We start from the raw sequence: 25,208 nt of genomic DNA on the forward strand, positions 1-25,208 counted from the left end.
TCCTGCAATAATCTTATCGGAAAACACATCCTAATATTTATTTAAAAAAAATAAAAACAAGAAAAACGTTTGTGCTTCATTGAGGTTTTTAAAATTATTTATATAGTTTTTTTTAAAAAGAACGAAACTTTTTCAGAAGAGTCTACCACTCGGGAGCAATTGCAAAACTTTTTCTCTTTAAATTCTAAATTTCCCAGAGAAGACTCGAAAATGTTTTTCAAATTACCATCTCGAGAAAATCTACGCCCAACAAACATTCGTCACTAATCTCCGTTATAAACATTGGCATCTTCAGAGAATATTTTCCGATCTGAACATACAAAAACTTTAAATTTAAATGACTTTCTCCAGTAGGATATCTTGTCTTAGATTATGATTCTCAAATTCAATCCTTTCTTTATTCTTTCCTATCAATTTACTACTAACAATTGAAACATCAGAGCCCGTATCAACTTTAAATGAGCAACGTTTTCCGTCCAACAAACAACAATCTTTCATAACATTATAACAAAAATCTTTTTTACCTTAAGACTAATAATGTTTAATAATCGAGGCATTATTCGCGCAAGTCGAACCCACCTCGCTCGACTAATTTGCGTTTTCCTTCTCTTCGAGACATTCGTACCTATACTATTTGATTATTAATATGTACCAAAGTACTTAAGAGAAAAATTATGTTCTTGTAAGATTAATAAGGTGTTCCGCATTACCCGACATATCTCACATTACCCTTCCAAAATCTTACATTTGTAAAATTTGATATAAAATTAAACTTACTATAAATAAACGAAATTGGCGAAAAACACGTTATAACAAACATTTGGAATTACAACTCATTATAGGAAAACTTCAGTTATCTTTAACAGTTGTAAAGTTATCTTAAAATAGGCTAGAGTATACTCGCACTTCCTCTATTATTTCCAAGTAGACTCGAACCTGAATCAAATATATGTTCGAGTACTTGTTATGAGTTTACTAGAAATTTTACCTTCTTTCGAATCAAACAATTTGTATAAAAAGACAATTATTTTAATATATTATTTATTAATAATTACAAAAATTAGATTATCAATCGTTAAACTAAATATGATAAAAATATTATAGGATTATAGGAGTCATGGTGTTATTTCCTTGAGTGAGGAAATGAAAACGCCGATATGTAGGAATAACTCTCTAAATATCTCTATGTTTGTCACTTTATTATAGCAGTCAACGGAGCGTCTTGTCTAGACGAGAGGTTGACAAACACTGAATTCCGTATAATGATGACAATACGAATAGGCACTGCCTAATTCTAACGTTGTCGATAATATAGATCAAATATACCGCCCATCATTAAAACCTTAGTTTCAATTAGAATAAAAAATACATATCATGTAATAATTAGACTTGGCTTATACAATGTTAAATGACAAGAATATGTTACAATACAACTATAATATGCGTTGACTTATACAATTGAATTAACATTAGTCTATAGAAACTTGATATGAATATAAATTTTAGAATTAACAGATTTTGATTAAACAGTCAAAAATGAGTCAAATTTTACAATCCCGAAGGGATTAATACATTCTTCTACTCAATTATATGAGTTTTGTACTGCGGTGGCAGACTGACTTTGCTCATTGACCTCTTAATTATCCCGTTCTTTGTCTTTAATGTAAGGACTCGAACCAATTGATCCTTTCCAGGATAAATGTCAATAATTTTTGCTAGTTTCCAACACAGGGGTGGAGTGTGGTCCTCCCATAATACCACAATTCGTCCGGCAAGAGATGAGAGAGATTTTATCGTCCTCTACTTCGTCCTTTGATGCAACTGCGTCAAATATTCTGTAGACCATCTTTTCCAGAAGTGTTAAACCATTGATTGAACTCTTTGCCATCGAGAAAATCTATGCTCATTAATTTCTGTGAGATTTGGCTCAGGCAAAGCCTGGGCCGGGTAGACTACTAATAAAAAAATGGTCTGGTGTTAAGGCACAAAGATTATTTGGATCACTGGATATTACTGTAATAGGTCGAGAATTAAGACATGATTCAATTTGGGTCAATACAGTATACATTCCTTCATATGTTAATAACGCATTTCCTACTATTCGTTTCAGATGATATTTAATTGATTTTAAAGCTTTAGTTCTTTTATACGGATAACTATTAGAAGACAATCAATTTGGACCTTTCTACCAAAGTTCCGGGCTCCCAAATACCTCCAAAATGAAATTCACTAGAAGGAAAAAAATGCCAGTTTACCTGGTTAACAGACAATTTAGACACAATCTTATTTTAAATTGTTGTAAATATAATAAATTGGTCAACTCTTATAATTCTTTATTTCCGCCAACAAAGTTTGTGCCATTATCCGAGTATATGTCACCCGGTTTTCCACGCCTTGATATAAATTGTTTCAGCGCGTGCAAAAACGTTTCCGCAGTGCAATCGTAAACTAATTCTATATGTGCTTTAGTAACGAAGCAAACAAACAATACGATATATGATTTTACAATATATGATTGTACACTCCCAGTAAGCAAATGTTATTGCAACGATATTCTAGAACTTGTAATGTTGTTAAATATGTAGTTCTTAATGTTGTATAGAACACCATTATGAACATACTTTGACCAGGATTCCGAAATTTCAGTAATGTTGAAATGGGAGTGCCATAATGTTGCAAATAACATTGCGCTAAGGTTTTTCTATCATTCCTGTAATGTTGTTGAGATAAAAATTTAAACGTACTATCAACTTTATTACAATATTATATTAAGATTACTGTAATATTAATTCTAACATTTATTTAAAGTTCTTATTGATGTTTTATTTCTATTACAGGCAACATGTTTTCAATAAATATGCAATAGTAATAAAATACCTCAATATTTATTGTCTAATTAATATTTAGATTGCTTTTATAGACCAGGCTTGGACAACTTTGAGCTCCAGAACCACGACACTTCTTTTCTATCCACGGAAAGTAGGAGAGTGTCGTGGCTCCGGAGCTTGAAGTTGCCCAGGCCTGTTATATACTAATTTGCAATCAATTGGGAAATAATTCACTAATTATCATAAAAAAGTTTTATTTATATAAAAATAATATATATACCATATATTACAGTTTTCAGTTTATCACAATAATATCTTTGGTGAAAATCACTGATCCTAGCGGAAGGTTTTGGGATAAAACTCATCTTTCAAATAAAAAAATTTGTTACTATAATAATCACTCGCGCGGAGCTACGCAAGTAAAATAATATATTTATCACTTCCTGAAAAATAAAAGTAGAATTAAATTAGTGAAAAAGTTACTTACAAATTATAACGCGACAAACTATAATGATTTTATTTTATGGAGAGTATATACCGAAATACATTACATTACCTTTTTAATGTTTTTTTCTTCCCTTACGGACGTTTGCGAATCTGAACCACTCCATTACAAAGTGTTTAAAATCTTTTTCTGTATTTCGAGGGAATATTGCTCTAAAAGCTTCTGGAATAAGAAAAATTCAATATAGTTTATTGTTAGATGAAAGAAATAAATAATGTTAATTTAACAGCAATTAAAACTTATAATAATTATTGAAATAACACAAAAGTTTCCGGAATAGTTTACATATATACTAAATCGATCAAAAGTATTAGTTTATGGATATATATTATTTTTCTTTTATTTCGTAAGAATTTTTAACGTGTATGTGTGTCCTGCTTTTTAACGATGATTGCCACAAAAAAATAGGAGACAATTTTAATAAATTCTGAGACATAAAACATAGCATTTAATACTGCAAGTAATATATACATCTCTTAAAAAATTACTTACTTTTAATGCTCAGAATTGTGCGCGTATCTCCAATTTTATAATTATTTTTTTGGCCAGTCCATGAACACATGGAGGCTGTCATCAGAAAATGTAGCACTCAAACTTCTTCTAATAAAATCCTTTTCATGTTTCCCTCCAATTAACATAACCTTGTTTACCTGAAAAATTTATACTTGTAATTCTATATAATGCAGTATATTATTATAAATTGCAAGAAAAATAGTTCAGAAGACTTTTAAAATATAATAACACATATTATAGGATATTATAGAACATATTAAAGGACATATATTATAGATATAAGTTTGTAAGATTAAGAGTCAGAGTAACTATTTTTGGTTTTGGACGCATTGGGTGCTCCTCCTCAAGAATCTATTTGATCGTTTTATACATAAAACATACAGTTGAATACATTATAGAGATTAATACAAATACATTTTGATTTTTGAAGGACATACGACATACGACATACCATATTTAAAAACTTTACCGACAAAATTCTACCTTCTTTTAGAAAGTTTACATATATCGTATTGATTGCATAGAATTACAAATGCTTTTACATAATAAAAATAGGTGTAAATCAATTAGAGCATTTGCTCAATATATCACAAAAATGATTAAAAAGTTTCAAAGTAAAAGATCTCGAGCTGTCAGTGTAAATATTTATCTGTTACAAAAATTGTACAATTTTTATATATTATCAGTATGTTTGCTCCGTTAAAGAAAATTGTAAAAAAATATTACTGTACCATTTCCATTAAATTTAAAAACTTAAAAATATATGAAAAATTTGCAAAAAGATTTTTATATATAAATACTTAAGCTTTCTGCTAAATATGGTAAAACAAAGCAACACACATTTATATATAGAAGATCTATATGCATAAAAGACTTGAACAATGTAGTGTGAATGCGTTAGTACTTATTTGATATGACGTTTGGATGATTTTGTCTGTATGTTACTGACACTTTTAGAGTTTTTCATCTATTTTTTCATCTAATAAATTGTCATAAACAAAAAATATATGCATATGTTACGCCACAATCAAAATAACTATAAACATAGTAGATACAGATAATGCGCAATTACTATCTTTGCTATAGGCACTACATTGAAAATAATACCAAAAAATCAGTGCTCGGGGGAGTATCAATCGCCCCGGATTCGCGATTGTCCTGTATTAGGGTGGTTCGAAGGACCAGAGGGGCAATCCCCTCACGAATGCAAGCGAAATTAATTACAATGAAAGCGGGATAGATCAAGCGAAGCGACTCACCGTATCGCAGCCCGGCGCCCTCCTGGGATGGTCTCACGGCCGTTCTCGTCTGTTTTCTCTGGTGGCGAATCCTCCTTGATAGCAAGCGGGAGGCGTGCAGGCAGACAAGGTAGCGGGCAAGCAAGCAAAGCGAGCAGCAAGCAACACAAAACGGGCAAGCAGGCACACGTCGTTATAACGATTTCTTCGAGCACTCGACTGTGGCTGATACTCCATCTTAGCTTGTCGGCGATTCTTACGGGAGTGTCCGCGTGCTCCGGAACTCTCTCGGCTCGCGCTCCTGGAAGTACGGCGCGGCGCAAACGAGTACTCATGGTGTAAGGATATAAGGTGTACCATTCTCGAGGATGCGCAGTGGTTCAAAGTAGCGTCTGCTCTTTGACCAATCAGAATTTGACCAAAAATGCTAAAAAGCAACATGGCTTCTTGTATACATGCCTGTCACAGTCACAGATTAGGTTATATTAGCATCGTGTTATATTAAGCCTTATTTGAAAAAACGATGCCAACGTGTTGTATAAAACACTGTACTAGTCGCACGTCCGACAAGACAAAAAATTTGAAATTTTTCGGATTTCCAAAGGAAGACGTTATTCGTCAGCAATGGCTTGATGCCTGTAAAAGAAAGGAAACAGATATCAAAGTTGATACGGGTAAGTTTATATAATTAATTTAATTTACATACATATAGAATACATATATATATATAAACTATACATATTAAAATACATATATTTTAATCTAATTATAGCAATGATATGTAGTAATCATTTCGATGCTGATTGCTTCATAATGAAGTGGACACAACCTAGATTGAAGAATGTACCAGCCAAAGAAATGAAACGATTAAGAAAGAACTCTATTCCAACAAAGATGTTAATACCAGAAAAAGAAGAAGAGAAGAAAAAACGTGGAAGAAAAAGAAAGAGAATGCCAGAGAACGGTGAAAGTAAAGTACCGTAAGTATTTTTACATTTGTATATATGTTATAAATCTCACATGCCTGTGGAAATGAAATATCTCGTCATATTCTTTAAGAATAAGGACTGGAATACCAACGTATACAGATCTTGTGAAATGTGTTCAAGAAAGGCAACATTTTTCGCATAAAGAAATAGTGCAAAATATGGAAGCAGAAGCTGCACAAAATGTAGACAATACTAACAATATTGAAGAAATAAACTGTATTACAGAAAAATCGGTGCAACACATGATATTGGAAAATAACACAACAAACGTAGAGATGTATGTAGTAAATGTTTTTCTAAAAACAAAAATTACTTATAAGCATTTTATTATGTTATTTATTAATATATACAGTTTGTATCGAAACGTTTTATTTTACAGAGACAAAAAGGTTGATAATCATACAAATGTTTCAATGAGAAATGCAATGGACACATTATTGGTGTATCTACAAGAGTCAGAGGAAAAAAATCGAAAGTTATTGAAAGAAAAAGACATACTAAAACAAAAAAATGAGCAATTGCGTATGGAAGTGACAAAGTTGCAAACAGGAGTAACACACTTAGAAGCAGAAGTAACCAAAATGACTACGGATAGAGAGAAGCAAACTGACGCAATATCCGTTGAAGTTTTAAGGAAGGTATTTACACCAGGTCAAATTGCGAGGTTAAAGTCATCGACAAATAGCCGTATACGCTGGTCGCCCGAAGATATTGTGTCTGCAATAGGTCTAAGATTAAGCGCTAAAGCTTACAGATACTTAAGAAATGTCCAGAAAAAAAAATGTCCTGGTCTGCATGAAGTACAATTACTCGAAGATTTTGAGCGGCTCGTTGCACAAGACGTAATAGAAAAAAATGCACTTCTTTACATAGCTGGTTACGTTGCACACAGATTCCGTGATCGTTATGGTGATTTGGGAGTTCCTACTAAAGATCTCCCAAATCCACCAAATAATTGGACTTGCACATTATCCCGAGGAAATTGTATCCTTCCGAAAAACTTAAAAATGTAGCAGAAAAAATGAATACAGAGTTTATAAAATTTCACGGTACTTTCTTAAGTACACAAGACAAAATTTTTGACAAATTAACGAACATTGTATGTTTAAAAAGTAATAATTGTATTCCTATAAAAGTTATTGCATGTCTGGTGCGTACTAGGACATACATACGTTTAAGACAAATAAATAAGGATATTGTTCTAAATAACATAGTAAAGAAAAAAGCGAACAAAGTTAAAAAATTAAGCAACAAAGAAAATGTATTTACACAAATAAAATAACATGTAGAAAAAAATGCATTTATTATGTTTTATAATTATTTTTACACATTAACCTTCATATATATTTTTGTACAATCAATTTATTTTTATTATTTTATTTCTTATCATATATATTATCAATTTACTTATTATCATTACATGTATTAGAGAATATTCATAATCCGATCTTAATACTGCATTTGAATCTCGCGCTACATTTATAGTCAAAATTTGATTGGCTGCTCCGTACAACAGCAACCATTATGCGCAATGGTACACCTTATATCCTTACATCATGCGAGTACTATTGTCCCAATAATTAGGCCTGCCACCCGTGGGCGGGCAGCACGAGTCGGGTGAGTCGCGCGAGTATTGACACCTGTCGCGGTCCGCCAACGTTTCGCGCGAGTCTCAAACCGACGATAACTTTCGATTATGAGCTTAATGACTAATATACAACGAGTATCAAACGCGAATCAAACACATCAAGATTATACATGTGCGACCAACTACTATCTTACAATTATGTACACTATTTACATGTGAGCCCCAACCAATCAGTAAAAATTACAAGTCCTGGTGATCTCTTTGTCGACTCTAAATTGCAAATATTATATTTACTACTCTTGGAGAGAAAGGGAGAAAGAGGGAGAGAAAAGGGAGGGAGAGAGAGAGGGAGGGAGAGGATTTTCAAAGTCTGATTTTATTGTGTAAATTTATATCTACTACGATTATGTAACTATTAACCGGAAATGTTATTTGTAAATGTTTATATAATTAATTATAATTGTGATAAGCAGTTTTACTTACAACTTGCATGAAAGCTCTTTGATCAGTTTTTGGCATATCTTCAAAACTCAGATAATTGTCAATGAAAGACAAGGGAAGATATTGTCCAATCTTTGTATCTTGTATAATACTTTCCTTAGAATATTGCTCAGCCTCGCGGCCCGAGTACATCAAGAATATGTTTGATCCTTAATACTTTGGTATATTTATTTTCTTCTGCAAATCTCTCTCTTATATAGGTCAAAAAATAGATCTTGAATCAGCAGCTACCTATTTACAGCACATATAGATAATTGAGTTCTTATCATTAATATGCAAGTTTTAGAATATAATAATTACTTACCCATATAAAAATGTTGTATACAATTAACCCTAGAGAGCACTTCTGGGGTAATACGTTGCTCCACGCGAAATTCAAATTACGCCCCTGACTTAGGAAGGTTAGTTTTCATACCGAGACCCTAACCATAATTCAGTTTAGTCATCCGGCAGTCGACTTCCGTCATTCAGCGAGTGCGTTAGATCCGTGCAGCAGCTGAAAACCGAAAAAGAAAATCGTTTGGGGTAACGTATTACCCCCTTTGGCCGTTTACGCTCGACATTTACCACAGTAAAGTATATTTCAGATTTTTTGTGAAAATCGGTAACGAAAAATTATACACTTTATAGCACTCCCCTGAAAATTCTACCCCTGTTTCATATATAATTGTTTAAGATTCGGTCAATTATTTCATTTTTGCTGTTCTTGCACAGCAGCTGATTAAAACTTTGTAAATTTTTTGTGGAGTTAATTTTACTGTTTCCATATACTTCTATAACTTTTGACTACCTTTCAAATAAATAATAATCGACAGAATCTGTTTTACTTTCCATTTCTTGCGATTTTTTCCATCCGACAGTTTTTCATCATTTCCTCTACTTCAGACGTTCAAAGAAATATGTTTTTTTAAAGAAACGAAAAAATCGCTTACATGCCCTTAAAGGTTGTCTATTCGTCTTTTAAAATCCGTTGGAATTTTTAAAATCGGTGAATTTCATGAAAAACTACAGCATTTTTTATAAAAATAGTCATTTCAGCCCAATTTTTGGTTCTTTTTTCTGTTTTTCAAAATTTTTTAACTGTTTTTTTTTACTACCGCAAATTGATGACTACTATCGTCTTCCCTATTAAAAAACAAACAAAATTATCTATTAGAAAGTTGTCTAACAACAAATAGAAACATTATACACGCGGTACAAGTTTGGCTTTTCACGTATGAGAAAATTAAGGGATGCTCTTTAGGGTTAAAAGTGCTCGACAGCACAAGCACAAACGTACGTATATATGACACACTCACGCATCATACGTATGTAAGATAATGCGACTACAGTCTCCAGAACTATTACTGCTTCCGATTGGCTGTCGCGACAAGCGTGCGTCTGCTCATGATCTCAACGCGTTCAAACAGCTGAAAATAATCGGCAGTAAATTGCAAAAAAATAGCAAATAATTCCACTATATAGCTTCTACCGATACCCAAAGAACGTTATTTGTAGTTAACCTAAATTATAGGTTATAAATAATCATATCAGCTACTATTCATAGCACGTATGGTTAATTGAGATCTGTTAAGATATTCAATTTTTCCGCTTATTAATCCACCATGTTGATCCACCATATTGTTCTACCATATTGATCATATACTATGGCTGCGTTCCGATATTCACTGCAAGTACTGTAAGCATCGCTCTATCTTGGTTTGATATACGATGTGCAACGAAGACCAGAATGATGCTTATAGTACTTGCAATGAATATCGGAACGCAGCCTATGTAGCATTCACACGACTCTCTAAGAGTGCATGCCTTTATATCACTCTGTATTCCACCGGCGACTCGATACAATCAAAGCCTTACTTTTATCACGCGAATAAATTAATAAAACAGGAATCGTGCATTTAAACACGCATCTCGAGGTTTGTCGTATTTCTTTGAAACCACTTCCAATAACTACTGGCGATATTAAACAAGTTCTTATTATTAATATACAACTTTTAGAATATAATAGTTACTTAATAATATATAAATATACTGTAAATAAAGAGCACTCCGCACTGCTCGATCCACACGCGTGTATACGCACTCACGCATCGTACGTAGGATAATGTACGCATCAATATAAAACAATAACATTCTAACAACAGAACATTAATATACTACCAACGTTATTTCCAAGTCCAAATTACAAGAAATTTTGAACTGTTGCATTGATCTCAAATAAATGTCAGAGTAACATTTAAAAAATATTTTCTGTAACGTTTTTAAAATATTTTAACAACATTCAGAAAAATCATATTACGAAATAATATTTTTCAAATATGTGTAAAATATTATTAAAAAACGTTTAAAAAATACACATAAAGTCAATATTTCTAAACGTTAATTTAATGTTCCTTGCTTACTGGGCTGCTTGTCAACGATTCTTTTCCGAGGAACACAGAAGTTCTAGTGATTTCAATAGAAGTAACCAATTGCGTCTCTAGACTTTTATGTTCCCCCTTTATTTCAGGAAAGGAGTCGTTGACGGGCAGTGTACACCTTTCACCGGGCGGTACATCCTGTTCAAACACGTAACAATTGGACACCGCTCGATTAGACATGCAATATTTGACACGTTTTATTGGACATCGCACGATTGGACACAGTATGATTCGACATTGCACGATTAAATACGCACATTGCACGATTGGACACCGAACGATTGGACACCGCACGATTGGACACCGCACGATTCAACACCGCACGATTGGACATCGCACAATCGGTTCCACATGGGTTTTCAACTTATCACGCAAACCGAGGTCCACCCCCACCTACCATTGCGGGGAGGGGCGTAGACCCGTGTGTATTGTACGTCGCTTACGTATGTACTGTCTATACACAAATATCACGTAAATCGTACAATGTTAAAGCTGTGTCCAATCGTGCGGTGTCTCCAATCGTTCGGTGTCCAATCGTGCAATGTGCGTGTCCAATAGTGCGGTGTCGAATCGTTCTATGTCCAATCGTGCGGTATCCAATTGTTACGTGTCCAATGAAACGTGTCCAATATTACGTGTCTAGGTAAAAGTGCATAATAACGGACCCAACCCCAATGACTTTAACCTTGACGTATACAGGGTGCCCAGGACCTTATCGACAAACTTTGAGGAATAATAGGTCACACAGAGGGGATCATTTTTTGTTAAAGAACATATAGTCGCTGACGCGTCCTTAAGAAGTTATATGCATCCGAAAAGTCAGATCTTCGGTAAAATGTTTTGAACAAATAAAATTTATTTTTTCTTGCATGTTCTGACAATTTACAATAATAGCTGTTCAAATAGCCTGCCCTGTACCTCATTACATTGTTGACACCTTCGCAGCATTGATTGTCCAACTCTGTCAAGTATGGGTGTCACCTACCAGATATGAACACTATAGAGAGCGGTCGTATCGCTCCCCTCTACTACTGCTGCGCCAGCTTCGTGCACGAACGTGTGCGACGTTCATTCCTTCAGGAGACATCTGAGTACACGGATTGCGCGTCAGATTATACATTGCTGTCGAAAGTTTACTTATTACATATTGAAAGTTTTCTAATATTGAAAGTGTGTAAATGTGATACAAATAAATTACGAAAGTGTTTATAAAAGAAGGTGTTGTTGCTTTGCTTTGAATCCAATCCTCAAAAGGTTATGGAGACCCAGCAAGCTTCCACGGCGCAGGACGTGGCTGCAGGAGTTGAGGCCATGGAGATATCGAAAGCCGATGACAAGGCGGGTAAGTGGAAAACTGTCTTGAAAGTGTTATACGCGAGTGAACGGTCGAAAGAAGTGCGTTAATTCGGGAGTGCGTGTTTAACAAATTTTAGAAAGAAGAGCGAACGTAAAATATTACACGCGAAAGCTTCTGGTTTGCACGCGACAGTTTTCCCTAAAAACAACACCGATAGTTTTTCGAAAGTGTAAAATCAGCGGTAATCGAAAGATTGAAATCGGAAGTGAAACGGGTTTAAATTGTTGCAACAGTGAACGAAAGAAGCGTTAAAAGTGATTGCACGAAATATAAAATCACGGTAAAAGAAAACGAAATATCGAAAGCATAGAGATTTAAAATGATATATATATATATATATATATATATATATATATATATATATATATATATATATATATATATATATATATATATATATATATATATACGCGAAACATCGATCGGGTCGATGCGAGGAGCCGAGCGCCGCGCCGTAACCGAATGGCGGCTCGCATGTTCTAGAAGGGTGAGATCATTGCAGAGACAAGTGTCTAACTCGCTATTTTGTTTACAGTCGCAAATCTGTGCATCGACGCGATGTTCCATCTATTGAGTAGAATTGTTTTTTAGTGCGCTACCGTAGTATGTAAAAACAAAAAATATGTAAAAGAAGAAGAATAAAAAATGTATTTTTTTTTTAAATATAAATTACGACTTAATTTCTTCACATGCATTTCCATTCGAGTCGTATATGCGACGTTCGACTCGAACCACTCAGGCCACTTGAAATTTAAGGTATCGTATATCGTAAACTATGAAGCGCTCGCCTTTGTAGCGTGAGACTTCGCTGGAAGCGACTATCAGTTTACACGACCGCCATTATATTTTTCTCTGGCGACTTCAGTCTCATCGTAGCCGTGAGCCTGCTTGAACGTGTTTCGCCCGAAAATATTTTTTTCGAGGATTAGTGACGCCTTTGTGATTGTTTTTTACTTTCTTGTTTGTGATATCTCCAAACCTTCCCCCGTATGAGGCTAAATACGTAAAATTAAGTGAAATTGTGGGACATGCCGCAGATTTAAATAATTTTAATTTTAATTTTAACGATTTTGATAATTTTAATTTTAACGACCGCCTCGAAATAAGTTTCGAAATCCGCGATGTGCTCGTGGCGGTCGATAGGTCGATGCGGGAAGATAGAATATATCTTATAACTAGATCAACTTAGAGTAAGACAAGCTATTTACATAAATTTTTTTTTGTGAAAAAAAAAAACGTGGCGATACAGAGCGTACCGCCCGCCGTGACAAGTTCATTGACAACGCTTATGCCGGAGAGGTCAGTCAGCATGCGCCTCACAGTCGATCGGGAGCAGGCATAATTTTACGATCGGACGTTTATATTCTGAGGTCGGTGTTCTCACGGTCACCACACGAATCAGCCCGTCAGCGTCCGCATGGCACTGTGTTACACGACCGAGCTCCCACTTACAGGGAGGTAAAATAGCATTTCGTAGCAAGACGAGTTGCCCGATCTTCACTGGCGCTTTTAATCTTCGCCATTTGACGCGTTGCTGTAAGGTGCTAACGTATTCCGTCTGCCACAGCCGCCAAAACCGCTCGATGATGTGACGAACGCTTTGCCAGCGTGATAAGCGATTCTCTTTGACGTTTAATAACGAGGGTTTCGTATTGACTGTGAGCGCGGACCCGATTAAGAAATGACCGGGGGTCAGTACTTCATAATCGTCTAACGTATCACTTAAAGGGGCGAGAGGACGCGAGTTTAAGCACGCTTCGATCCTGCATAGTAGAGTCGTAAGCTCTTCGAATGTTAGCGTGTGATTCTTAAGAACTCGGCGAAGATGGTACTTTACGCTGCGTACGCCTGCCTCCCAGAGGCCGCCGAAATGCGGTGCGGACGGGGGGAGGAAATGCCATTGTACATTATCGGAAGCGATGGCATTTAAGGAATTGGGATCGTTTACTGCCGCTCGGTATGCCTTGGCTAGTTCCTTGTCGGCTCCGACAAACGTAGTTCCGTTATCGGAATGCATTGACTCCGGCAATCCTCTACGAGAGCAAAATCGAGAGTAGGCGTCTAAAAATGCAGGTGTGGAATAATTTCCGACTAATTCAAGGTGCACTGCGCGCGTCGCGAGGCACACAAAGAGCGCGATACGAAACAATGCCGCACCCCCCGGAGGCTCGAACCTGCACCGGCCCCGCGTAATCGACCCCACAGTGGAGAAAACTACGGGAAGGCGCCGACACGCGCAAGGACGGGAGATCTCCCATGAGCTGCTGCGGCACGGCGGCCTTTTTGCGCGTGCAATTCACACACTTATGTATAACAGATCTGACTGAACTGCGAGCATTTAAGATCCAGAAATCGCGGCGCAACGTTGCGAGAGTTAAATGCGGCCCCGCATGAAGGGCGCGCAGATGAGCCTGCCTAATGATTAGCGTGACTAACGGGTGGGAAGCGAGTACGATTGGATGCTTCGCGTGATACGAGAGTGGAGCGTTTCTCAGGCGTCCTCCGACTCTTATCAATCCTTCGCTATCTATGAAGGGATTGAGAGCGAGAATGTGACTCTTGGAATTGACGGGTTGGTTCTGAGTGAGCTCGTGCAATTCATGAGGGAATAAGTCGGCTTGGATAGCCCCGAGCCAGAATGTGCGAGCGCGGTGGCATTCGGAGGCCAATAAGGCGCGTCTGTGATGCTCAAGAGCGGGGAATTTTTTAGAGTGCCCGCGACAGGAGACGAATCGAATGAGATACGCGGTGACTCGAATCAGTTTGGCCCAGTCCAAATATTGTGAGGCAAGATCCCACGGCGTGGGGACTCTCGCCGCGTGCGTGGTGACAATCTTTTCTTCTATCGAAGTTTCCGTCAGGGGCGAGGGAAGACCCTCGGGCCATCGCGTCGCGGGGAACTTGAGCCATGGTGGTCCCTGCCACATAGTGGGTGAGTTGCGAGTTCGTGCCCTAGTAATCCGCGCGATGCACAATCTGCTGGGTTTTCGGCGGTCGACACGTGACGCCAAGTCACATCGGGGAGACGGGACTGAATCTCAGCGACGCGGTTCGCGACGAAAGTCTTCCATCTCGACGGGTGTTGACGTAACCACGCAAGCACGACTTCTGCGTCGATCCAGCAATAACACGCGGAGGAATCGATCTTGACCGATTCTCGAACTAAAGTCATTACGAGTAGCTCCAACCGGGGAACGCTTAACGTTTTCACCGGAGCGACTTTCGATTTTCCCATAAGCAGAGATATAGTTATACGGCCAGATTTGGAGATTACGCGCAGGTAGACAGCGGCGGCGTACGCGACGTTAGACGCATCGGCTAAGCCGTGCAGTTCGCAGCGATCAGAGTCCGACTCTTGACCGGTCCACCGCGGCAAGTGAAGCTCGTTGAGCGCGGATAATTGATTGTAAATCGGTTTCCACTCGCGCAATATGTCATGAGGGAGCGTGTCGTCCCACTCGAACTTAAAACGCCACAACCGTTGCATCAAAATTTTCGCGGTAATCGTGACGGGAGTCACCCAACCGAGCGGGTCAAACAGTTTCGCGATCGCGGAAAGAATCGATCGCTTTGTTTGCGGAGCAGGGTCGTCGGTAGCCGTTTGAAATTGAAAGATATCGAGCGCAGGGTTCCAACTGACCCCGAGGATTTTCAAACTTTCATCCGTTTTCAAAATTTTGTTGCACGCGAGTTCGTGATTCGCGGGATCAATGTCCGACGAAAGCTCCGAATTATTACTGGCCCATTTCCTTAGCTCAAAGCCACCTTTCCGTAGGAGGGCGATGAGTTGATCGCGGGAGATACGGAGGTCCTCGAGGCGATGCGCGCCGAAGAGAGTTTCGTCGATATATTTCTCTTTCTGGAGTATGAAAACAGCTAAGGGAAATGCCTGTCCTTCGTCGTTTACCAACTGATCGAGTACGCGAAGCGCTAAGTACGGAGCGGCCGCGGTATCATATGTGACGGTGAGAAGGATGTATTCGCGAAGCGGATCAGTAGGACGTTCTCGCCAAAGAATGCGTTGATACGTTACATCACGCGGGTCGACACGAATTTGCCGATACATTTTAGTCATATCGGCCGTGTATACGTACTTGAATAGTCGCCATCGCAAGATGATAGCCGGTAGATCAGGTTGAAGTTTGGGTCCGACCAGGAGATGGTCGTTTAACGAGGACCCGTTTGACGTTGCGCAAGACGCGTTGAAGACGACGCTCAGATGACTCGTGGCGCTACTTTCGTGCATGACCGCGTGATGCGGGATGTAGACGCGTTGCTCGTCCGCTTCATCTGAAGCGGGCACCTCGATCATATGCTCGAGGGTTTCGTACTCGCGTAAGAATTCGGAATACTCCCGTTTTTGCTCCGGATGAGCATCTAATCTCCGAGCTAAGCCTTTGAGATGGTGCTCGGCGACATCTCGAGAATGACCTATTTCGATAAGGGGACCGGCCCTAAACGGAAGGCGGACCATGTATCTGCCATCGGGACAACGTGAGTGGGTGCGGCGAAAATGCTCCTCACATTGCTCGTCTTCCGGGTTAAGATGCGTCTTATGCGGAATTTCTTCGACCTCCCAGAATTTTCTAAGTTCCTGATCGAGGGACAGATTAAGGCAGTGATGTGCGCTCACCCGGAGGGGCGGTTGTTCCGGCGATGATGCGACCGACGTAATATGCGACTCCACCTTTGAAGGTGGTATGGGCCCCGAGATCACCCATCCTAGTACTGAGTTTTGAGCGATCGGCTGTCCGACCGCTCCCTTACGAAGCCCGTCAACTATGAGGACGCTGTAGAGATCTGCACCGACTATTATACTGATGGGATCTGCGCTCATGGGGTCGTGGTCAGCCCATGGGAGATCTGCTAGGTGAGCTAAAGTATGCTCCTTCGTCATACGCTTCGGCGCGTATGCCCTTAACAATTTCAGGATTAACGCGTGCGTAGAGAATGCCGGAGTCTGTTTGTTTCTCGGCGAAATATTTACTTGAGCCGCGTGTTGATATGTTCCGGCGTGTACACCGCCGACAGCCGAAACCGAGGTCGGCATTCGAACGCGTTTCAGCCTGAGACACTGCGCGAGTTCTTCTGTAATGAAGCTCATCTTGGAACCTTGATCGAGCAGAGCTCGAACAATAACAGACCTACCGAGCGGCGAGCTTACGGTGACCCAAGCCGTTGCGAGCAAAACATAAGAACGCGAAGGGGTCTTTGAAGACGCGAACAGTGAGTTTACTTCGCTTGTTGTTGCGTCGACGGCCTTCGGTTGGTCGTTTGCCGGGGTTATTTCCTCGGTTTTCGGGGGAGAGTCGGAGTCAACATGAAGCATCGTATGATGTGGTTTCTGACACAGGCGGCAGAGGAATTTGCTCGAGCATGCCTTGACGGCGTGATGTTGGCTCAGGCAATTAAAGCAACGTCGTTCCCGTTGCACGATTTCACGTCGTTGACTCGGACTCTTCCCCGCGAATTGCGGACAGGCGCTGAACGCATGTTTAGCTTTGCACAGCGAACACTGCGATACGGCTTTCGCGCATATGTTCGCGCTACTGATTTTATGCAGATTTGCAATTTTTGCTTTATCGGAGGGTGAAGGGGAGAGTTTCCATTCCTCAAAAGCGCGAATTCGATTCTCCAGAAATTTATTGAACGCTTCGTAAGAGGGAGGATTCCAGTCCTCGCTGAACTTGAGATTCCATGCCTTTTTTGTGACCGCGTCGAGTTTCTGCGTTCCGAGACTCACTAACATGTCGCTCCAAAGCTCCTCCGGAGTACGATTTAATTTGTTAAGAGCCGCGACAGCGGTATGAATGCGGTCAGATAGGGACTGTAGCTCGATCGCGGATTCTTTTGCGACTGCGGGCAAATTGAGCAACGCAGTCATATGCACGTTAATCAAGCGGCGTTTGTTCTCGAAACGCGTGTTTAGAGTGTTCCACGCGATATCGAAGTTATCGGCTGTGACTCGTATATCTTTTACGCAATCAAGAGCGCGGTTTTTGAGACATGAAATTAAGTAATGCATTCGCGTAAAATTTGATAAATCTTTATTATTCAGAATAAGAGACGTGAATCGATCGCGGAAACTCTCCCATTCCTCATACTTCCCGTCGAACGGAGGAAGTTTCATCGGCGGTAAATGTGAGATCGAATAGGCGGACGAAAATCCCGGGGACTGCTGTCCGAAACTAAACGATTGATTTAGGGGTACGTACGGCTCCAGTTCTTCAAGGCACTCGGCCATGTGATCGGATGCGGTTTGATACATCTTCTGGGTGGCTTCGAATCTCAGGCTCTGGAAGTATTCGTAACCAGGGCGCTCTGCGACGGGGACAGCAGCCAGGAGAGCACGATGTCCAGCTTTCGCCTCTTCCCAGTCCTCCTTCAACGTTTGGATTCGATTGCGGATTTTCGCCGCGGTCAGATTCTTTCTGCCCAGCTTCTTGAAATTGTCTAATGCGCGTTCGATGACTCGCAACCGCATAGACTGACCTTCTAACAGCGCCTCCATGATTCAGGAATGATTCCTCGTAGCCGAAAGAAGGGCTTCGATCCGGCTCGAAGGACCAGAATGTTTCGTGCTCGGCCAAGGAAGCCTTGGGACACGAAGGATTGCCGGATTCCGCCCTGACAAGGGCGCGAAGCGTATCTCTGATCGGCGAGGAGTTTGCAAATGATTACCGCCGTTTCTTTGGTTAATATCTTTAATCACAGCACAATTAAGCACAGTTGTCCTTTAACGATACAGTGTGCAATGCGTGATCTCACTAAGTGGAGTATCACGTGCGACGCTTTTAACGATACAGTGCGTTGCGTGATCTCACTAAGTGGAGTATCACGTGCGACGCTTTTAACGTTTCGCTGGGGGACGGCTCCGAGAGCGACAAGTCCCGCACAGAAGTGAAGCTTTTTGTGCACCAAGTCGGTGAGGAGAATCGCGTTCTCGCTCACTGAGGTCGTCCACTTCCCCGTTGAAGACGGCTGGTGGAGCGTATGACCTCCGTCTCGCGCGGCAATCGATCGAGGATGCGGATCGCGGCGAACGGTTTTCGACTTTTCGGCGCGAGTGCTACTACTATTCTGCCTGCCGGCGGACGGTCGTGTTCCGGCATGAGGGTGGCTCGGCGGGGGAGCCGGGTGCGTTACAGGGAGGACGAATCATATCGATCCGTGATCGAACCGCGTTGCGTATTGCACGAAAGCGCGTAAACGCGTGCGCATGACTCGCATGAGTTCGCACAAATTGAACGGGAGCGAAGGATTATTGGGCGACGCTCCATGGCAGGGCCATGTTCGATATCTCGGTAATGGCCCTTTCTTTTCGCCTCACTTCGCGATCAGTGCCGTTGGCAAAGATACGGCGCCCAACAATTCCTCTCTCGCAACGGAATTCGGTTTCTATCCTCAACAACTTTGATGATTTTAATTTTAACGACTTTGATGATTTTAATTTTAATGACTTTGTCGCTGCTCTCCCGCGTCTCCCGCGTCTCCCGCGTAGCCCGCGGACGAACGGTGGCGGACGCGGGCTTATCCCCCGCGGGCGGCCGGTACTAAACGTTAGTATCGCAGAATTTTTTGATTCCGACTTTGACATTGATAACTTCGAATCTGAAGTTATAGACGATAGTGATAATAGTGATAGTGAAATTCAGGAGGCAAAGTCCACTGCTCCCCCGCGTCAGCCACCCTCGCCCCGGCTCCCCCGCGTCAGCCACCCTCGCCCCGGCTCCCAACAGCTCAGGTGGGCACGCCACCCGGTATTTCACGCGGGCAAGCGCTGCGGAACACTCTCGGCCTCCCAACAGTTCAGGTGGGCACGCCACCCGGTATTTCACGCGGGCAAGCGCTGCGGAACGCTCTCGGCCTCCCAACAGTTCAGGTGGGCACGCTACCACGGTATTTCACGCGAGCAAGCGCTGCGGAACGCTCTCGGCCTCCCGGCCATCGGACGCGGGCGGGCACAAATTTACGCCGACTCCCTCGCGCAGGGTCGCGCGTATCGTCCAACCGCGGAGGACGAAAGGTTGGCGGACGAGGCGTTCGACCAATTGGAATTGATGGCTGCGTTGAGACAGATGCCGGCGGGCCGCGGCCATGGGGCCCCCCCTCGTCGAGATTAAGGTATTTTCTTTTTTGTTTTTTTTTACCTAAAAAATTAATAACGTGGGAGCAAGAAAGAGAAACCGCGCGCGAAGAAGAGATAACGGCGAACGAGACGCGGGCGAGCCGTGTGACGTCACGCGGACCGACGTGGCCGTTGGACGCGGACCCCCATCCTCCCGCGGCGCGCCGCCGATAAAATTCCAGCAGCCGAACGGCGCCCGTTAGCTTTTGTAATACCCCGCGCCGATAAAGTGATGCCCCCCCCCGCGGACCACATCGGTCTAAAACGCGGACACCTACTCCCCCGCGCGGACCCCTTCGCCCTAGAACGCGGACACCTACTCTTCACCCCCGGACCACTCTCAGCGTAGAACGCGGACACCCCCCCCCCTTGGCGGTACCCTTGATATGTTTATTAACATTTAATAAACATGTCCCGACATGCTCGCCGACCACCCCCCCTCCCCGCGGACCACCCATGCCCTCGAGTCCCCTTTTTCCCCGCGGACCCCCTCGCCCTCGAGTTTCCCCGCTCCGCTCCCCCCTTGCCCGCGATACCCCCCCGCCCCGCTTCCCCCTCGGAGCCCCCGGGGTAGATCTCTCAAAATAACTCCTACTATCCGCCATTTTTATTTTTTTGAGAGACATCCAAATCTTAGTGCTATCTACTCACAAGCTATGTATCCTCTTTTTTCCATTAGAAACAACAATTTAATCATATGATTTGTGTTTTTAACTCATATGAAGCGCCATATTTTGACCGCCATATTGAATTTTCAAAAGTACCACACTGTATTTGATAAAGCACACAAAAACAAAGATTTTAAGCCCTTAACCATTTTAATCGGTTCAATAGAATTTTGGAGACGGCCCTGTCCCGGTTGACATGGAACGTCCCATATATTTATATAAGTAACCTCTCACCCGCGTCGCGATATCTATTTCTGTTTACATTTTACAAACTTACTGGGACCTCTCATCCGAATCATATAATATTTAACCTTTCACCTGCGTCGCAATACCTATTTTCGCTAACATTTAGACTTACTGAGACCTCTCATTCGCGTCGCGATATCAATTTCTAAATCTTCAGAATTACTATCTTTTATTTATGTATGTATCCATAAAATATTATTACTTGAAGATATTATTTAACAATAATTATTATTATTTTTACGTATATTAAAGTCTATGTTTTTATTGTACTAGGACGATGCTGAATATTATACAAATGCAACTTCATTTTTTACGCTAACGTCAAAAGCGAAATTGTCACGTTCGCCTCGTCGACGCTCATTTTCAGCGTCTCACGAATTGACACCTTTACTGAGATCCTCCTCACTCGCGTCGCGATCGCTGAAAAAAGGAACGCATCGCTCGATACGTAGGTCACTCGCGCTTCGATCGGGCGGTGACGCTTATCACTTCTCAAGGGGTCAAGGGGTCGAGGAGAGAAACGTATTGTTCTCTCTCTCGACGATGTCGCTCGCGCGCGTAATTACGTGCGCGATTATTATCGTCGTGGCGGTAAATTGTGAATCGAATCAAAATGAGACTGTGATCAGTTATCTGCAAAAAATATGGGTATCTGGATAACAACAACGGTGCACAGTGTTTGAAAAAAAGTGTGAAAAATCCTTTGCATTAATTGATTACGTACTTTATTATAAAGGAATTCTCATTGGTGAACTTATACTATTTTATTAGATTATATCTTTCCATAAAGTAAATACGTATCATCAAACTCGTTGAACATATCAAATAAAAGTCTTCATATGATAACAAACGTACAATAGTAAAAACAATTCGTATTGATATATGGTGGATTTAGTGCGTAATGATCTCGGTCTTATTCGAATAATATTGAGGCAATAATAGCCATACACAAAAATTACATCGGTGAATTATAACACATAAATAGTATTTCTCAAAAGAAATATGGATAAGGAAAATTAAAAGATAATTAGTTAAACCGATTATAATTTTAAGCTTTCGGTAAGATTGTTACGCACCAATCATTATGCCGCAAATATATGAATAATGTACAGAATATATAGATAGACTTTAAGAAACGAAAATATATACCGATAGAAACAAACTCATTATGAACAAACTTTAAATTAAGTCGGTGAACATCAAAAGAAAGGCACGCGTTACATTATTAATATTCTCGATTGTAATATTAAGAAACGAGTCTTTAATCCACGTAGAACTTCTCGAAGGTATTTAACAAACTCGAAATGTCTTTCAATCCGGTGAAAAGAGCGATCCATTCACATATTCAAAGTTCTCTGGGACAATATTTCTCGTGATATACATTTCTGCAACCAGAGATCGAAGAAAGGCTGTAATGATATTACAGTTATCATTGGGCATAATCTGGTGATCTATGGTAATTCAGAAATATATATATATTACCTCGTGTGATGTAATTAGCCTCCTGGGCAAAATCCAATACGATATTCAATGCGTAACGTGATTCCCTCTCGTATGGATAATAATAGACGAGTCCACTTCGATACAATAATGGCGTCCTTGTGGTACTTCCTTCTTGCCGTAAATGCGTTATGGCGATCATCGTTGTCGTAAACAAATGTATCCGTTCTCTAGCTTGGAACGATACGTGCTGTCGGGGTTATTGAACCACCGATAACTGCTTTTTATACTCAATCTCTCACTTGGATCGGGATTTCTTTCTCATAATAGTGCGTCACAATGTAAATTCTATCTCTCTAAAAACGTATGCTAATGCCTTGGAATCTTCTCGACTAAAGGCCTTCACACACAAAATCGCGTAAGGACGTAAAACGTAAGCGTAAGAAAATCGACCAATCCCAATCAAGTATTGCGCTGTACGTAATCCCAGTAAGGGAAAATACTCGATTGGGATTGATAGATTTTCTTACGCTTACGTTTTACGTCCTTACGGCATTTTATGTGTGAAGACCTTAATGAATCTCACCCGCATCGTCTTCTCGCGGCGGTCGCGCGCGTAGGGATATTTGGTTGCGCCGTCGACTCGTGTGAATAGGGGCCGCCCGTCGCGCGCCCGTGCGGTCGCTTCTCAGTCGCGTGCATGGCTCGTCCCGCGCGGGGGAGTGTACGGGGAGTGTGTTTACGGAATCAAATCAGGTAGCGAATTCTTTTTCTTTTTTCAACACACAGCGATTTTCATCGTCCTACAACACTACGCAGGAGTTACATCGAGCCATCTCACTGTTTCAAGAATTCCATCGACTATCCGGCGACGGTGAATTAAACGAAGAGACGCTGAATCGAATGCGTAAACCGCGATGCGGCGTCGAGGACATTTCGGAGCGCACGTTCGCTCCGCTTTCGGACAAATGGCCGAAGAAACATCTCAAATGGAATTTTCATCTGGCCAACGACTTGATTTTGAAAACGACCCGTGCCGCGTTCGATCTGTGGGCAGCGAATTCGTCATTGACGTTCGAGCGCGATTTGCTGAATCCCGATATTCTGATATTGTTTCGTGAGTGGCGTCACATGATGGTAAACCCCCCCTCCGACGAAAAAAACTGTGTTCGACTGCGCTCGACGGCCCCCACGGAGATCTCGCTCACGCGTTCTTTCCCACCGGAGAACGCAATTACGTCTCAGAGGTGCACGTAGACAAAGCGGAGACGTGGCACATACAGCTGAATAAGAATCCCCCGGGAACGTACAATTTACTTTACACGCTGACGCACGAGATCGGTCACGCTTTAGGCTTGCCACACACTTTTCACAAAGATTCGGTGATGTACACGTACGTGCCTGATGATGCATTCCCCGTTCAACTCAGTCTAGAGGACGTTCTTTCCATACAACACTTGTACGGTGCTAAAGAAAACGTTAATTTTCCAAAACTAACGACGACAACACCGGCGACTACCACAACGACGATACCGACGACGACGACGACGGCTACGAAAAACGTCGAAACGGATCTGTGCACCTTGCGAAACGTGGATATCGTACTGATAATGAACGGTCGATTGTATATCTCGCACGAACGATACATGTGGTCGATCGATATAGACGGGAAAATTTATAAGAAACCCTTGCTATTGACGGACGCGTGAAATTTCTTCCTAAGAATTTCACGCGTCTGACGGCCGCGTATCAGGCGCCCTCGGGCAATATCATGCTGTTCGCTGGCAATATGAGCTATATGATCACTTATCCGCGTGTAAAGCTAGTTTTAACTTGGCCGAGATTTCACGCAGATCTCTGACTTCTCGATACGAACGCAAAGATCAACGCCGTGCTGAACACGAACGAAGGACGATCTTATATCATATACAACGATAATGTTGTGGGCGAGATAGACGATTGTTCGATGACTATCGTTAAGTTCTACCACATTGATATGATATTTCCGGGAATACCTCACAGCGTATCGTCGGCCTTTCGATACATCGACGGTAATCTGTACTTCATCAGTAAAAACCGATTCTACAGATTCAACGAATTCACGAAAACCGTAACGGCATCCGGCAATTTTGATCTGAGGATCCTCGGTATTACCTGCCCGAGAGACGGAATGATGATGCAACTGCGAGATCTATTGAGTCGATTCGTTCAAATTGACGCGAAGGAGACGTCGAATAAAGAAGAGGAAGAATAGAACGATTCGACGTATCCCCCCCTTTACATACCGCTCCTGAGAATATTAATGAAAGGAGGGGGAATCGTAATTTATTTCTTAAAAACAAGGTAAATAATGGGCTATGAGAGCCAACGCAGGATCTAATATGCGAAAATTATAATTAACAAATTCTTAGTCAATACATTAAAATATTAACAAATTAAAAATTATCAAACGTTTCTGCCCTGAATTGGGCCCTCTTCAGTGATAGTAATCAAAGAACGCATATACGATGTATAAGAAATTAAATTAATAAGCACGTGAGCGGTGGTATCGCAACGAGCTGACACGAAGACGTAAGCACAGATATAGGAAAAGTTCGTATTCTTGAGAACATCGAGCGCGCATCTCGAATCCGCGATGTTATAAAGCGTATGTCAGGCCCGCATCCGTGCAGCAAACGACTGTGAGAGTCAATCTCGTCTTCCATAGCAGAGGGAGACGAAAGGTGGCAAACTGTGGCCCGGCAAAACTGCAGAATGCAGTGAATGTTAAGAACTGTATAATAGATA

At 41.1% G+C, this 25,208-nt stretch overlaps 3 protein-coding genes and 1 long non-coding RNA gene across 10 annotated transcripts; 2 read left to right on the forward strand and 2 right to left on the reverse strand.

The window, feature by feature from the left end:
• Nucleotides 1-1,969: 1,969 nt before the first annotated feature.
• On the reverse strand, nucleotides 1,970-10,364 carry LOC139817387 (uncharacterized). 7 transcript variants are annotated; one of them, XR_011733223.1, is made up of 6 exons: nucleotides 9,442-10,364; nucleotides 8,467-8,658; nucleotides 8,145-8,393; nucleotides 3,826-5,720; nucleotides 3,385-3,495; nucleotides 1,970-3,271 (listed from the first exon to the last, which is right to left on the reverse strand). It is a non-coding gene; the product is annotated as an uncharacterized lncRNA (long non-coding RNA). The 7 variants fall into 7 exon arrangements; XR_011733222.1 differs by having other exon boundaries at nucleotides 9,461-10,363; XR_011733221.1 differs by having other exon boundaries at nucleotides 9,095-10,363.
• Nucleotides 5,608-8,137, forward strand: LOC139817376 (uncharacterized). Its single transcript, XM_071785415.1, has 4 exons — nucleotides 5,608-5,758; nucleotides 5,857-6,064; nucleotides 6,144-6,350; nucleotides 6,453-8,137. Exons 1-4 carry the CDS (start codon nucleotides 5,608-5,610, stop codon nucleotides 7,084-7,086), a joined length of 1,200 nt encoding a protein of 399 aa, XP_071641516.1. The 3' UTR covers nucleotides 7,087-8,137.
• Nucleotides 10,365-13,239: 2,875 nt separating the features above from the next.
• On the reverse strand, nucleotides 13,240-18,450 carry LOC139818288 (uncharacterized). The gene is made up of 3 exons (XM_071786909.1): nucleotides 14,956-18,450; nucleotides 14,376-14,857; nucleotides 13,240-13,972 (listed from the first exon to the last, which is right to left on the reverse strand). Exons 1-3 carry the CDS (start codon nucleotides 18,448-18,450, stop codon nucleotides 13,240-13,242), a joined length of 4,710 nt encoding a protein of 1,569 aa, XP_071643010.1.
• A 4,121-nt stretch (nucleotides 18,451-22,571) lies between these two features.
• LOC139818290 (matrilysin-like) lies at nucleotides 22,572-24,675 on the forward strand. Its single transcript, XM_071786910.1, has 4 exons — nucleotides 22,572-22,601; nucleotides 23,211-23,538; nucleotides 23,667-24,022; nucleotides 24,304-24,675. The coding sequence occupies exons 1-4, from the start codon at nucleotides 22,572-22,574 to the stop codon at nucleotides 24,673-24,675; spliced, it is 1,086 nt and encodes a 361-aa protein (XP_071643011.1).
• Nucleotides 24,676-25,208: the final 533 nt, after the last annotated feature.

Source organism: Temnothorax longispinosus, chromosome 8 (genome assembly GCF_030848805.1).
Source record: "Temnothorax longispinosus isolate EJ_2023e chromosome 8, Tlon_JGU_v1, whole genome shotgun sequence".
Classification (NCBI taxonomy): Eukaryota; Metazoa; Arthropoda; class Insecta; order Hymenoptera; family Formicidae; genus Temnothorax; species Temnothorax longispinosus.

Coding starts and splice junctions, on each gene's coding strand:
- LOC139818288 (XM_071786909.1), bottom strand. CDS start 18,450: ATGGAGGCGCTGTTAGAAGGTCAGTCTATGCGGTTGCGAGTCATCGAA. Junction 14,858..14,955: donor TTCAGTCCCGTCTCCCCGAT/GTGACTTGGCGT, acceptor ACTATGTGGCAG/GGACCACCATGGCTCAAGTT. Junction 13,973..14,375: donor ATCGTACTCGCTTCCCACCC/GTTAGTCACGCT, acceptor TTGCTCTCGTAG/AGGATTGCCGGAGTCAATGC.
- LOC139818290 (XM_071786910.1), top strand. CDS start 22,572: ATGGCGTCCTTGTGGTACTTCCTTCTTGCC. Junction 23,539..23,666: donor CGATATTCTGATATTGTTTC/GTGAGTGGCGTC, acceptor ATTACGTCTCAG/AGGTGCACGTAGACAAAGCG. Junction 24,023..24,303: donor CCTTGCGAAACGTGGATATC/GTACTGATAATG, acceptor ACGAACGCAAAG/ATCAACGCCGTGCTGAACAC.
- LOC139817376 (XM_071785415.1), top strand. CDS start 5,608: ATGCCAACGTGTTGTATAAAACACTGTACTAGTCGCACGTCCGACAAG. Junction 6,065..6,143: donor AACGGTGAAAGTAAAGTACC/GTAAGTATTTTT, acceptor ATATTCTTTAAG/AATAAGGACTGGAATACCAA. Junction 6,351..6,452: donor AACACAACAAACGTAGAGAT/GTATGTAGTAAA, acceptor TTTATTTTACAG/AGACAAAAAGGTTGATAATC.